General features: G+C 43.7%; 2 protein-coding genes and 1 long non-coding RNA gene across 8 annotated transcripts in view; 2 read left to right on the top strand and 1 right to left on the bottom strand.

Annotated features, from left to right (window-relative positions):
* Nucleotides 1-546: 546 nt before the first annotated feature.
* LOC116815432 (uncharacterized) lies at nt 547-15171 on the bottom strand. The gene is made up of 12 exons (XM_075060348.1): nt 14585-15171; nt 12858-13810; nt 10177-10424; nt 8963-9137; nt 7822-7922; nt 6764-6850; nt 5239-5367; nt 4725-4847; nt 4453-4617; nt 2421-2591; nt 1620-1780; nt 547-864 (listed from the first exon to the last, which is right to left on the bottom strand). Exons 2-12 carry the CDS (start codon nt 12962-12964, stop codon nt 799-801), a joined length of 1533 nt encoding a protein of 510 aa, XP_074916449.1. The 5' UTR covers nt 12965-13810; nt 14585-15171; the 3' UTR covers nt 547-798.
* LOC142045870 (uncharacterized) lies at nt 573-12022 on the top strand. Its single transcript, XR_012654781.1, has 3 exons — nt 573-654; nt 10196-10278; nt 11875-12022. It is a non-coding gene; the product is annotated as an uncharacterized LOC142045870 (long non-coding RNA).
* Nucleotides 15172-15581: 410 nt separating the features above from the next.
* Nucleotides 15582-15806, top strand: part of CCDC27 (coiled-coil domain containing 27) — a 10665-nt gene continuing 10440 nt past the window's right edge. For 2 of the 6 annotated variants that reach the window (XM_032763840.2, XM_032763839.2), the window contains exon 1: nt 15586-15748. The gene's annotated coding sequence lies outside the window, so the exon portion shown is untranslated. Of the gene's footprint in view, nt 15749-15806 lie in introns of all 6 variants that reach the window. The other 4 variants (XM_032763842.2, XM_032763844.2, XM_032763841.2 and 1 more) reach the window with 4 other exon arrangements.

Raw genomic sequence — 15806 nt, 5'->3', positions numbered from 1 at the left:
GCGCGTCGCACTCCTCTAGCTCTGCCTCTGCTCCGCCACTCCCTCAGACACCCCCCCCAGCACAGCTCCCCTGCTCCCCCCCATCAACACTGCTCCCCCAGTCCCATAGACACTCCTGCCTCACAGCTCCCCCAATCTCCCCCAGCTACTGCTGTCCCTGCCGACACTGTGCCGCTGACCTCCCTCAGGTATTGCCCCTCCTCCCAGCCACACACACTCCTAGGTACTGCGTCCCTGGACCCCGCCAGGGCCTCCCAGACACTACCTTCCTGATCTCCCTCAGATATTGTCCCCCCCCCCACCTCCTCCTCCTCCTCCTCCTCCATGTGATTTATAACCAGGGCTGGTCTACAGCCAGATTTTGTACTGATGGCTCTCTGAGAAAAGGTGGTAGCAGAGGGTGTTGATACTAGTGTAGCCCCCTTAGGTAGCCACACTCTTGCTGGTATGAAGGTGCCTGTTAGGGAGCTCATGGCGATGCATTTGCCTGAATTAACTAATATAAACCCCTTTGGTACCACTGTCACTACATTCACCCTGCAAGTCTTCATTTTGGGCCGGGCTTTTATTCTTCTCTACGAAAGTCATGAACAAGATAGGCCTTAGCATTCAGTACACTGCACTGGTTCCAACACCAATAATGTGTGTTTTCTGGTAAGTATCATGACTATAAGTTTTCTATTGAGGCAGGTTTCTTTTGGAACTTTTCAGTATAGCTGGGCTTTTAAAAGGCATGTAAGTGAGTTAGAGGCCAGTGAATTTCAACAGTTTTTCAGCACACTAACTTCTTTAGACCGATTACTGGATCAGTTTCCCAGGTATAATGGATTCAGATGGTCGCTTCAGGTATTTGCAAAAGTCCTCCTGCAAATAAAACAGACAGAAGATGGACTGTGGGGCGAGGATTGAATTTCTAATACAGTATTCTTAGCATGCAGTGAAAGAAACATTTAGAAGGAAAACATCAGGTCACATTCTCCTTTAATATGTGCAGATGATCATCTTGAAATGTCTACATCTGAAACTTTAATTGACATCAATGCAATTTCCACTAGCAAAACAAGCATAGTGTAGGCAACCAAGAGCCATAGTGTGAGTAATTCTGCCCTTTATGAGTGACTGAAGTAAAAATTAGATGTTAGTCATTTTTTAAAAACGTGAGATTAAATAATCAGAAAAAAACCGACATGCATAGAGTTCTATTGAAATGTGTTATAATGAAATTTCTAGAATTCTGCTTTATCTTGTTTGCTTATATTAAGACTCGACAGTTCCAAAAAACCCTTATAAAAGGCCTGTTTCTGAGCAATCCTGAACAGCAACAATTCCCTTTGGCTTCAACAAAAGAGTATCTCAAGATCAGGTTGATAGTGAGCTGCTGGGATACTGTCAGAACAACTTTAACCTTTTGGGGGGACTTCTCCGATCATTCCTACTGATCGTTGAAGGTACTGTCTCATTCTTCTAATTCAAACCCATTTTGTCCATTTCAATAAGCATCTGAACTGTGGATGCTCCTCTGAACCTACTGAAAGTTCTGCCATCAGTGATAATAGATCCCTGTTTTCTTTCAGATAGGAATATTCTAAAATCCATTATCATACAAATCTATGACTTACTGGAAATCCACAAGAACCTTCCTCATATCTGTGTCCAGTGCAGTTCTTTCCCCCATGCTCCGGGGCAGGATTATTGCATCGTCGAGATCGGCTCACCACACCTAGGCCGCAAGAGATGGGGCAGGGAGTCCAGGATGCCCACGGAGACCACATCCCATCAACTGAGACAAAGAAAAAACAAGCATGACCAGTGCTTATCTACTTCATTTCTTTTTAATTTCAACACATTTCAAGCATTTATGTTCAGGAAAGATAACTTCAGATGGGCTGTTGCAAATCTGGTCTTTTCATGCAAACCACTGGCCACTTTTTCGTCTGGCAGCATCACTGTTATTCATAAAGTTCTGAAAGGTACATCACAGTTTACAAAACATGAAAAAGGCAGTACCCATGCCCTGAAGAACTTACAGTCCAATTTGGACAAACACATGGGTCAGCAGTTCACATGCAAGAAGCCACAGAAACTTGAACGCTAAAGTCTTCACAGAAAAGAGGTTTTAATGAGGGACTTGAAGGAGTAAATGGAGATTTGATATGCAGGAAAAGAAGGCTGTTCTAAGCATCAAGGCATAAAGAAGATGTACACCTACTGATGGGAGGAGACAAAGGGAGCAGTTAGGAGTGGGAGGAAGGGGAGGGTGAAATGGGAGCAGAGGTGTGGTGGGAAGCAGAGCTCTGGGGACACTCCAGTCTGGTACTGAAGTACCTTTGACATGACTTATGCAACAGAATCTCTTTCTCAGTCTCACTTGCATCTGATATTTTGGTGAAGTGTTACAGAATTCAGAAAAATTACTGTACCTGGGCATTTGTTGTTGTTGCTGCACACCGTGACTTCCTCCTTTAACCCAGCACAGGGCAAACCTCCTCTGGAAGGAGCAGGGCTATTGCAAATCCGGATTCTTTTCTTGATTCCTGAACAGGTGTCAGAACACATTGACCAGGGTGACCATTCTGACCACTGGCCATTCACTAGAAAAATGAAACAGAAGCATTCTCACCACTCTGAGCAAGGTGGCAGATCCACATTGATTCAGACTATTAGCAGCTATTTGTGTTGAAGTGTATCCTCATGGAATGTGACAAGATTCACTGAAAAGGTTTCACATCATTGAGGATAATGGAAAATAATCGTTAGAACAAGGATATTGTCACAGAATAAATAGCACTCTCTCTCTCTCAGCAGAAATGTCTCTGCTTTACCTTATGGATATATTTTTAGTGAAGCCCTGAACTCAGCTTTTACCTTTACATACTGCAATGAGGTGTAGAGAGACCATTGTTCTAGAAGCAATGGGGCCACTTGGTGCGCTCTGAGATAGACTCGCACGATGTTAAAACATACTAAAATATCACCGTCATGATCACATGTTGATACCTGTCATGGCTCAGCACAGCTCATTTTGCTGGGCAAGCTCCTCCAAGTGACAGTCCTAATTGTGACAGTTCATGCTATCCTGTGACCACCTTCTACTCCATTAACATGATCTCTTCCTTCAAATGCAGGAGATGAAATGTTATTTGATAGGTGCTGTCACAGGCTGGCTTGTCCTTTAAGTTTCAGCCTGTGACCTAGCAACTAGCCCCCACCTGATGGTGATGTGAAAATAAATAATGATAATTACTGACCCCTGCTGGGAAAACGTTATGGGGGAAGGCCTGGGAGAGAGGAGAAAAGAAGTCAGGCTGGAAGGCCCACTAAGGGAAGCTACCAGAGTCCCCAGGAAGAGGAGGCAGTGGGGGGATCCTGTGAGAAAGCAGCAGCAAAAGAGGAACTGTGCAAAAGCAAGTTGGGATCCTGTTGGGGAAGCCCCCAGAGAGGGCCTATAAGAGAACTTCTGTAGAGCCCTAGAGGGATGGAAGAGTTACTGGTTTATAGATTTCAGTTGGACCCGAGGCACCAGGGGGCGCTATCAATAAGTGTACCCCATTACAGGTGCCAACTAAGGGCCCAGTTCACATTTTTCCTGAACCTCAGGTAGCTGTTTTCACCAACGCAAACTGCTGCCATTCTCGTTTGGTAATATTTTATGCCCACTTTGCACTAATGGAAATGATTACACAAGAGCAGGTCATCAGCAGATCAAACCCTAAGAATTTCTTTAACTTATGGTCAACTAAAGCAGCATATAATACAAGGGATTGTCAGTGAGATAGCTTCTGTTACAGCCTGTCTTTTTATGGCTCCACTGCTGGAGAGAATGGCAAACCAGCTTTGAACAGGTTGAGTTCCTACCCCCATCCTCAACACAGCAAGCAGTTCCTGAGTTAGTATCCAATCACCTGCTTCCTGGGCTTGGCTTTAGTGGAAATTCAAAAGCAATAACATAGCCTCAATCTAAACTTTCCAAGCGTAGATGTTCTTTGGGCTTCCTTCCTCTGCACTAGTCCTCTATGGCCAGAGACACCATTTGAACCCTTTTATACACTGATTGGAGTTTACTGCACCCACCTGCCAGTATGACTTAATAGTAATTACCTTGAATCTTAAGACAGGGTTTTATGAGCTGCACCTAGGGGAACTCAACGAGTCCTACATTCCCGCACAAGGTCTTGAGATCAGCCATCCTGTTACACCAATACAACTGATCATCATTTTGTGATGACTCATGCTCTAGGGGATAGAGAACTAAAAAGAAGCAGAGCTGCTGAGAGCAATGAGATTCTTACTTAGCCTGTTTTGTGGCAAGACATCCCAATTTCTGTTTCCCATGCCAGACTGGCACAGTTTAGCTGACAAGTGTTGCATAGGGAATAGAAATCATACAGCAATCTATGAATGTAACTGTGGATATACACATAGTCTAAGATAAATGAATGAGTTTGGACTCACTTGGGCATGGTTCTAGATTGGGACAAAGCTTGAGATCAGCAGAAGGTCCCTCACAACGCATCCCGCTCTCTGGATGGGTGCACAAGCGGATCCGCATTTGGTTCTGGTATCCACAAGTGACAGTACAGACAGACCACGGAGACCATGGGGACCATATGCTTTTTGCTGCCATAAGGAGGACAAAGATGAAAACATCAGAATGAGAAACAAATCCACTCCTCACTTCTTCCCAGTCACATATAAGTAACCAACAGGTAATTTCATTTCCTTACCTTTACAGTGAATGCCATCACCAATAAACCCACTCTGACACACACAGAAATAGGAGCCAAGAGTATTCAAACAAGTAGCATCCTGATTACAGTTATGGATACCTCCTGCACACTCATCTATATCTAGAATGGAGATAAAAATTTACACTAATTTTTCCATTTAAATTCAGTTATACAGGATTTATGTAAATTACAGGTTTCTACAGCATCTTTACTCAGGATCATCGACATGAGAAAACAACCACAGATATTGTTTTGAGTCCGTCTTGACCAAGACTCCCTGGTAGGAATGGGACTTGATTTCCCTAGGTTTTCATCATTCCAAGCCATCTTGATAGGCCAGAAAAGGCCAGGCAGTGGGCCCTATCAAGAAGCTATTTCTGCACATTGCTTTGGTCCTGTAAATCACAACCACAGCCTTTGAAAAATGGACTTCAGAATGTATTAGCTGACAAGCTAACTCAATTTAAAAAAAAACAAAACCCTCAAGTCTCAGAGCTCACATTTCCTTTACCTACACAGCTGTACAGTCCATCTCCTTTGAATCCATGTGGGCAACGACAAAAGTACGATCCATATCTATTGATGCATTCAGCCTCGGGTAGGCACTTCATGGGCATTCCTTCCACACACTCATCTATATCTTCAAGCAGAAAGAAGTGAATGTGCCTAAGTTTTAACAGCACATTTAACTAGTTATAACCGAGTCACAGTTTTCAACTGTGGGCACAAAGGATACACACCTGCAACTGTGTGTGAACCCACTAGGCCCACACAAATCCACATTTGTGTGCACAAATCGACATTTGCAGCTGCACTGTTATGTGAGTTGTGCACTCAAATGCTGATCCTGTGTGCAAAGGTGGGCCTTTGCTGGCCAAGCAGGACACTGGAACAGTCTGTTGAGCAATCAAAGAATGCAGCACATGGCTTGTTGTCTGTTCATGAAACGTTGGGGAAATTGGGGTATTCACTTGATTGTCATAGTTTTAATGCTGCCTCAGCAGTCGACTATTCAATAACTTGAATAATGTTCCCTGACCATTCTGTCTGTTGCTCGTGTGACCAGCTCTTTTGTGGGCACTAAAGAGATCCAGCTGCCCTTGTATGGAATTCCTGCAAATTGCTCTCAACAAAACACAGAAGAGTCATCATATCAGATTACTTGTCCAGCATCCCATCTCCCTGCCATTGGTTTACCAAGTCTAGCATGCTGTAACCAATGCTTGGGCATTTTCTTTTGCCATTACTGTAAAATGCAAACTTGCACATGAGGGAAAATCTTGCTTCGCCTCCACAAATAGTCAGAAGATGCCCAGAAGCATGGCCTGCTTACTTCTCTATCTTAAGTTATATGATTGAAAATAGTATTATTGGACCAAAATGTGTCTTGTCCTTTTAAAAACTTCAGCCACTACCATTAACAGCATGACAGAAAGGTGCTTTCTCATAGTGCATCTCACTATTACACTGTCATGCAAACATTGCAGGTGCAAAAAAGGATATCAGACACTTTTAAAAATCACAATAAAATTGAATTCAAGCCAGCCATGAAAGGGAATGTTGACTAAACCCAAGCTTTCTGGAATTAACTTTGGATTTCCTTCACAAGCTGCATGGCACAGCATAAAGATGTTTTTAACAAAACTCACTGCTATATCTAATGAGTGATTAATCTTATTCTGACCTTCACCTTGAGGTAACCCTTTAGAAAGGCTACACTGTTTTTACAATAGCAGTTTAAAACACTAGCAAAATCATTAAAATGTGCAATTTTAGTGTCATTATTGAAGAATTCTGTTATTTTTATAACATATTCTGAAATGGATGCCTGAGACTTGACACCCTCCTCTCCCATCTTTTATTCTTTTCAATGAGGCAAGCAGCATTTTGATGTCACATGGGAATCCTTTACATGGATATATGTTGTTCATAAGGCATTGAATGGCTGCAGCAGGATCATGAACGCTTCAATATCTTCTATGTTATGTTAACATTATGAGAAAATGCTCCAGGAAGCAAAGTGCATGAATATTTACCAATACAGTGTACGCCATTTCCCTCAAATCCCGGGTTACAGTGGCAATTCTTTTCATTCCGAGTTCCATTGCACATTTTGCTAATATCTGGGAGGGAAAAATGCACATGTGACACAAATAAACAAGTGCCTGGCCAAAGTAAAGTAATTGATCCATTTAATCATTTCATTTTATTCAAGTCAAAAAAACATAGTTGCTCTTTATAGTAAACGCGATGGGTGTTGGTTCATTCACAGACGCAGATTTTAAGGCCAGAAGGGATGATTAGATCATCTAAACTGACTTCTTGTCTAGCACAGGCCATAGAATTTTACCCAGTTACACTTGCATTGAGCCCAATAACGTGTGCTTAACTAAAGTCTAAAGCAAATCTCCCAGAAAGGCATCCGGTCTTGAGGTAAAGTCATTAAGAAATAGAGAATTCACCACTTTTCTTGGTAGTTTGTACCAATAGTTACTCACTCTCACTGTTAAAAATTTGTCCCTTGTTTCTAATTTCAATTTATCATGCCTTTAACTTCCAGCCATTGGCTTTTCTTATGCTTTTATCTGCTAGGTTAAAGAGCTAGTGTTTTTCCCTTGTAAAAGTATGTGTATACGGCAGCGAAGTCATCTCTCAATCTTCTTGATGAAAAACTAAACAGATCATGTTCTTAAATCTCTAATTGTAAGGAATCTACTCCAACCCTCAGATTATTTTTGTGATTCTTTTTCTGTACCCTCTCCAATGTTTCAGCATCCTTTTAAAAATGTGGAAAACCTCATTCACTAAAAGCTTTGGTGAACAGTTAATTTCACTCATATGTTAAAAGGGCACTGTCAAGCAGAAGTGACCTATATATATTTGGATATAAAATAATGATTTAAATAAAAAAGTTGTCTTACCAAAGCTAATATTAATAGAATGTTTTAATGATTTTTTTTAAATATTGCATTGGCTGATTTGGTGGCACTGAATATCTAAATAAAAAGGTAGAGATGACATGGAAGTCAAATCCCGATGACTATAGGATACCATACTAAGGATAATGCACCATAAATGTAAAAACACTCAGTACCCTTCTTTATGAAGAAGAGCCTCTGGGCTACCATAACCCTTCCAGGAACATCAGGGGTGAAATCATAGACAAGAGCTCGGATGTAACCAAATTCACTATTCCTGAGAGAAGGTAAAACAGAAAGGAAATGAGAATCCTTGATTTCCCACTCTGGTTTTCTACTGAAGGTTGCTTTACAGTACTCAGACTTCACTCTGGGGATGGGTTTCCTGCTAGATGAGCAGGGAAAGAGATTAGAACTCAGATATTTTGTTGATTTTTGTCTCCCCTCAGACCACAGGCAACTGGAGGGTAGCTTAGGAAGAGAAGGGGGAGAATACTCAAGAGGAAAGAAATAGAAGGAAAGGGGAAATAGAGGTGATAGGAGATGAGGGGATTAAAATGCAGAGATCCACTCTGTTTTATGACAGCTGCAGAACCTCTTGGCTATTTTTCTTATGGACTCAGTTCACAGTTGCTTAGTATTTCTTCTCCTTCTCTAGATCTGTTTCTATTCCTAATCATTTAAGAAATAATATTTTTACAGCAAAGTATTAAGAGCACCACTATGTGATGATAATCCCATCAGTCCATTTGCCTTATTCTCTGCTCCTTGTGGATGCTAATCCCCTATTGGTGTGCATATGGGGCGGGGGGAATGTGATAGAGGTTATAAAATCAGGAATGGTGTGGAGAAAGTGAATAAGGTAGTGCTATTTATCCTTTCATATAACACACAAACCAGGGGGCATGCAAGGAAGTATTTCTTCACACAATGCACAGGCAACCTGTGGAACTCATTGCCAGGGAATGTTATGAAGGCCAAAATATAGGTGGTTCAAAAGAGAATTAGAGAAGTTCAGGGAGGATAGGTCCATCAATGACTATTCGCCAAGATGATCAGATGCAATCCCATGCTCTGGATGTGCCTGAACCTCTGACTGCCAGAAGCTGGGACTGGAATGGATCACTCAGATTGCCCTGTTCTGTTCATTCCTTCTGAAGCATCTGGCATGGGCCACTGTCGGAAAACAGGATACTGGGCCTAGATGGACCATTGGTCTGACCCAGGTTGGTCATTCTTATGAAGATGCATTACTCCTGGGCACGGAGAAGGAAACAGGAGTTTACAGGCTGAAAGTACAGCAGATTACAATCATACTTTACTCCTTTGAGCTCAATCCCCTCAGTCCCGTTGGCCAGCACAACAGCATTGGTGTCAAACAGCGTCATGAGCGAAGGCTCCTTGGTCCACTTCACAAAGCTGGAAGGAGACACCTGAAGATACTGGGGCAGCTGGATGGTAATAATGTCTCCTTCTAAAAACTGCCCAAGCTCTAAAAAGACAAATACAAAACCAGAGAACAAGATCAATAAACGTTCATGATGGCTCCTAAAAAAACCCAAACTTTCATTGGTTCTAAAAGCATTCTAACATATAAATAATGCCAAGTATGTCTCAAGGAAAGTAACAGTCAACTGAATGAAATGTTTTGGATTTATGCTCCAGTCAAAGTGTGATATATATCTCCATGAGGTTGGAGATAAAGATATGCAAAGATCCTAGAGACAGTATTATGTCACTCTTCATTGGCAGATTACTTGTGTGCCAGCTGAACTTTGATCTTTAATGATCAGTAACATACAAGCATCTAAACAGAGTGTTATGGAGGAAGCCAACTTTTTTTATAATGTGTCCTTGCATCAACACTCAGGGGGCTGTAAAGAGAATTAGAATATAATCATATTCATAAGCAGCATGAAATTAACATCATATAATGCAATATAAAAGCAAAACCACATGCTGTAAATGTAAATCAGACTTCAACGCATCATTCCAATATCAGGTCTTGCTGGATATGAAAGTCTAAAATCGAAATTGAATGAAGAATACAACAGAATAAATGGGGATACCTAGAGATGGGGTGCTACCTTCACAGAAAGAGGTACAGTTTACTATTTCTTTATAGATGAGAAACAGTCCTACAGACATCCTCTGTAGGTGATTACAGAAGAAAAAAGGGTTTGTTCATTTACTAAAAAAAGAAAGTCTCATGAAATGTAGGACAGTTGGCAATCCCAAACTCAGCTGGCTTAGCTCAGGAGCATGCCACCCTTTATAATTTATTGGCTAGTGTTAGTACAGGTCAGCTGTTTCTGATAAAATTGGTCCTGATATGGATGAACACCCATCCATTCTCATTTAAGGGGATGTTTACAGATATAATGATCACTGCAAAGCACCATGTGTGTTTCTGGTTTTACAAAAATGATTACAACCAGCTTTGTCTTATTTGACAAAGATTTGGACACTGACCCTTACAGCATGGCAGAATTCTCTAAATGTTAATAGTGGTAACAGTTTCCATTTCTTACCTATTGGCATTCTTTCTAGGACGAAAAAGTATCTCAAGTGAGAAGGGTTTAACATCTGAAAGTCTGTGAAATCATAGGCTTCAATCTTTGGCTGTTTATCAGGTAAGGCTTTTGCTTGAATTTCAGCCCAGAACATGTTTGGGTAAAAATCATCCTCATCAATGGAAAACAGCTTCAGAGCCAGACTGCTGTTGGCCAGAGTCATCTTTGGGGACAGGTTAGCGGCTGGTGTCAATCTCCTTCGATAACTGCAAAGAAAGAGTCCTTGTAACCAAATGGGATTTTTTGGCTAAGATCAGTTGTAGGATCAGTGTAATACTGGATACACTCTGTATTTGAAGGCGACTATCTTCTACCCAGGCTGAGAGGAATAGAAATGGTGACTGGTCTTTTCCAGGTCTTTGCCAAGCCATATACTTACTACCCTCAGTGTTTGTCACATCTCATTGACACCAATGGAAGCCACTCGCATAGAATGCAAGTAATGCATTTAGAATGCATGTGGGTTAGATCCTCTGTACTATACGGTAGAGAAATACTCTGTTTGCCAATGTGGCAGAGGGCAGACCAGGTGTAACTGGGGATAGGCCATGGCTACATCAGGAACATGGGGGAATGAAGAAATGTAACATGCTCTGGTGAACCTGGCCAGCAGAGTGGCTTCTTGGGGACATTCTTCACTGATGTAACTTGTGCTGGAGGACAATTGCCCCTATCCTCAATATCATTGGAGGGTAAAGGTGGTATGAAGCTAACTGTGTGTTTCTCCCTCACCACCACATGCAAAAAAGTCCTATTCCACCATGCCTGGGGACTTGGCCATGTATATATAAAAGTGTACAAGTAATAAGGCCTCCCACAAACACATTTCTGCAGTGATCAGTAATGGTGCTCTGAACAAATGGCTGGCCACCCTAAATGATAACTGAGACTCAAAAATTGACTGCAGATAAACACTCTTTAAAAAAAAAATCTCTAAACTTATATGCAGGAACTTCAAATACAGGATTGTTATGCACTAGCTGTTCTCAGCCTCACTCACTACATAAACTAACTACTCACACCAACAACTGACAGCAATTTAAGTGAGACAAGGTGGGTGAGGTAATATCTTTAATTATTACCTCATCCAGCCTGTCTCTAATATCCTGGGACCCACAGGGCTACAATACTTCATGCACCAATTTAAGTAACACTCAAGTGCCCTTTAGTGTCTAAAGTGGTATTGCAATGGGATTAAAAATCAATCAGAATTCAAGGTGAAATTCTCTCCTATGCAGAGGGCCAACCCAAGGCCTAGGCACCATCTAAATCCCACATAAGCCCAGTTTGGAGAATTTACAGGAGATTTAAGAGGCTGGTAGATTTTATGGTGATCTTCTATGCAGGTGTTAATTTCCCCCTGTGTTATCAAGAGGAAATTCAGTTCAAGCTTTGCCAAGGTTCAGGCAAGTGGTTACAAAAATTGCTAAACTTAGCGTCCTGAATCTGCTTGTTAAGCAATCCACAGTGCAGTACTGCAACCTCCAGCTAACAGGGTGACAACAGGGGTATAGCTAATGGGGACTGAGGAAGAAACAAAATGTTATAAGGCCATCCTCCCAAAAAAATATGTTCCAGAGAGTTCCCCTAATTATTATGCCATTTGTCACATTCATGCAATGCTTCCAGGCTTCAGTGTAGAAATCTTCCTCTTAGGGAAGCTGCTAATTCTGTTCTGACATGTGGACCATGAGGAGAAGAACTCAAGGTGTTGGAGAGCAGAAGCTCACTATTTCTGAAATGAACCAGGTGCCAGCAGACTCGCCAATTCAGTTTTCCTTCCCGCTTCTTTAAAAAAAAAAAAGTTTATATCTAGTGCTCAAAGAGCAACACTATATTCCTTGAGTCATTTGCAACCCAAGATTTTGAAAGTCCTGCTCAGCTACTTCAGCCATGATCTGGAGCATGGAATTAACTATAAGTTAAGATCTGAAATAGGTTTCCAAGGGAGGTTGTGGAATCCCTATCATTTTTAATAACAGGTTAGACAAACCCTTGCCAGGGATCACAGATGCCGACCTTACCAAGTGCTGTGTGTGTGTGTGTGTGTGCGTGTGCGTGTGTGCGTGCGTGCTCAACCCCTGGCTCTGTCCCAGGCTCTGCTCCCACTCCACCCCTTCCCCCAAGACCCTATCCCTGCCCTACCTCTTCCCACCCCTGGTCCACCCCTACCCCGCCTCTTCCCGCCCACTGCCCCGAGCATGCTGCGTCCTGCCTCTTCGCCTCCTGCATTCTGCAAAACAGTTGTTCACAGTGGGTGGGAGGCACTGATCTGCAGAGCCTGCCAGTGGGCAGGAGGCACTGGGAGTTTGGGGGGAGCTGATGGGGGGCTGGCACCCACCATTTCCCCCCCTATGGGTAATCCAGCCCCAGAGCATCCACAGAGTCGGCGCCTATGCCAGGGATGGTCTAGGTTTACTTGGTCCTGCCACAGCACAAGGGGCTGGATTAAATAATCTCTCAAGGTCCCTTCCAGCTTTACAGTGCTGTGATTGTTTCTTATTTTATCCAAACTGGTCCCCAGCATACCTAACAATGACATCACCACCTGTAAAAATAGATAATTTCCTATCATAAGCACTATCTGATACATTCTATTACACATATTCTAGGTTTGTAACATCCATAATGGTGCATACCTGTGGAACTGGGGTCCTTGGGCAGAGTAGAATTTGTACCATTTTATCATAGACGGCTGGTGGTTCCCAGAAATAGAGACTCTGAAAGTAACTGTTCTTCCAGTCATTACTTTGATAAGACAAACCTGCTCTCCAAAGCCATCACAATCAGAGTTATTGAAAACAGTTATGCTCACAGCAGGCTCTAGAAAAGGATAAACAAAGATCTTTGTCTGTCTTTAGAATCATGGCAAGAAGCATTCACCTGCTCTTGTTTATTACTGTTATCTAAGTGAATCAGTACTGGTAGAAGATGTCAAAAGTCAATCTCCATTTCAGCCATATTGCCTGTGTAGTTCTGCTGCTGCTGCTGTCTGGACACAGAAAACGATACACAGGAAGCTCCACAAATGTCTGACCAATTTCACTTTTACAGCATAAGCAGCTACCTCAAGGCACAGGTAGCCCATAGGAGGCAGTTGTTCATATTTGGATGGACATGGACTGGTCTGTCCTTGCTGCTAAGGCTTGTCCTATTCTATGTTTCACAGTACAGCACTTTGCTTACCTGCAATAATACTTTGTGCATCTTTAGTCCTTTCCATGGAAGGATCTCAATGCATTTAAGTTAATTACTATATGACCCTTGTGAGATAAATAGGCATTATTATACCGGCATATAGTGAAGTTAACTGAGGCAATGTAACTTGCTCAAGGTGAGTCACTGGCAAAGCAGAGAAAAGAATCCAGGAGTCCTGACTCCTGATCCACACTTCCTCCTGCTGAAAGGAGGTCCCCTAAACATGCTGTCAGAATTCGCTTAAGATGTCACTTGCCTTGACAGAAATTAATGCCATCACCCTCATATCCTGGCAGACATTGGCAATAGAAAAAGGTTGTCACTTCATCCAGTTGACAAATTGCCTTTGGATGACACTGGATTCCCCTTGTATTGCATTCCTGCTTGTATGGATCTGAAAAGAAAGACTGTTTACAACATATAGAATCAAAAATGTAGGCCTGAATGGGACCTCAAGAGGTCATTTAGTCCACCTTTCTCCTCCCCCAACCCACCCTGCTCATCAGTAGTATGCAAAGCAGATAGAATTATAAAAACAAAAAGTCCCAGAAGGCCTGATCCATTGACATTAATGGAGAAACTCCAACTGCCTTGCACGGGTTTTGGATGAAGCCAATCAATAATGCTTGGGAGAGGCACAGATCCAAGTCTGGAAACAGAATCTCCAGCACAAATTGGTAATTTAATTTTCTTTTAAATAGAGTTAATCCAGAAAATACATTTTTTGTTTCTTTGCAAAAATTAATGTAATTTGAAACTGAACAAAATCTAGATTCCTGATGAAAAACAAATTGCATGTGAATTAATATGGATCAGCATTTCCCATGTGTGTGTGAAATCTTTATATAAGGCTGTGTTATCAGAGAACACATTTTAACAGCCTTTGGACAAAGATTTTCACACTCCGGAAATCTAGCAGTTCAGCAGGAGCTTTCACACAGCTTAGTAGTAAGATGCCACCATCCAATTTTAATTTAGCATTCATGGAACATCAATAACTGCTGAAATAGAACAGATTTTTAAGGAATGTTTAAAGTATATTTTTGACTCTTGGCTTCTAGATTCACCCAGGATTATGATTTAACTTGGAGTACTACAGACCCTGACCGTTATCCAGGGTGGTAGCTGAGTATTTATGTTTAACTTCCACTGCTAATTAATAACTCACCCTGCGTTTTGCTCTGAATTTGGGTTGTTAATAATGACAGGAGGAGGATCCACTTGTCCAGCATTTTCAGTTAAATCTCTGCTTGGTCTAAATCTCACATCTCGCTGCTTCTGGTGGAATTAGAAGATCTCCAGGAGCAAGCCTCTAATTCCGTGGGAGAGAACAGCCCAGAGAGCCATCTGGGCCCTTGCTAGGGTCTGAGAAGTGCAGCTCCCAGAGCCAGCGGCTGCCCTGTGGCTTTGGCGGAGGGAGGGTCTGTTTCCGTTCAAACTGTTCCGAGGGTTCTGATTCGAAGAAGCAAGGAGCTGTATCCAAGCCGCCCATTCAAAGCCAGGCCGGGCAGACTGGAGAGCCCTGCAAAGAGCTGTCCTCATGCTGGGGTGCTGAATCGCCCCCTCTGCAGCGGGCGGCCAGCTGACTTGGCCCTTCTTGCTTGCAAGGAGGCATTGTGGTTTCAAAGGAGACGCATCTGAAACGCACCGATCCACTCCCCTCTGCATGCGCTGTCCCCGGCGAGCTCCCTAATGCTGCCCCAGCCGCGGGGCCTGCTGCTTTCCGAGTCTGACTTTTAAACACACACTGTCACGCTAAGGAGCATGAAGGCACCGCTGGTCCTGGGCGCCCTGCGTCCCTGGGGGCTGCTCCCAGGCCCGGCGTGGGGACAGAGCGCCCCGCAGGAAAGCTGAGCTGTGCTGGCGGGGCGGCTGCTAACACGCTGCGGTTCAGCGCGGAGCGGAGAGAGGGCGAGATGGCTCCCGGGTGGCCTCAGGAAGCCACTGGCAGTGGGAGACCCAGGGTCCGTCCCCCTCTCTCTGCCCGAGGGGAGCCACCGCTCAGCAGCGGGCTCTGACCGCTGGCTGCGGGCCCCGCACCTCCCCACCTGCGCTGGTCCGCAGCAGGGAGCCTGCATTGCCCGCGTTGGCCGCCAGGGGCGCAGCCGCCCAAGCGCTCTCAGCGGCAGCTTTCGCCACCCCCGCTCTCAGCCAGTTGCTTAGCAACAGCCGTCTACAAGCCAGGCACCTCCCCGCCGCTGCTCGCCGTTCCCTCAGCTCATTGGTCACCTCCCCTGTCCGTCCCGCCCCGGGCTTTGTCAGGCTCCCGCAGGCCGAGCGGCTGGGCTGGGGCTGGTTGAGAGTCCACCGTGGGGTGCAGGGGCCGCGACGGGTGAGGAGCCCCGCCCCCAGCCAGGCCCTCGACGGCCCCGCCCCCAATCAGCCCCCCT

Source organism: Chelonoidis abingdonii, chromosome 23, assembly GCF_003597395.2.
Source record: "Chelonoidis abingdonii isolate Lonesome George chromosome 23, CheloAbing_2.0, whole genome shotgun sequence".
Lineage (NCBI taxonomy): Eukaryota > Metazoa > Chordata > Testudines > Testudinidae > Chelonoidis > Chelonoidis abingdonii.
This window is presented reverse-complemented; position numbering and strand designations above follow the sequence as displayed.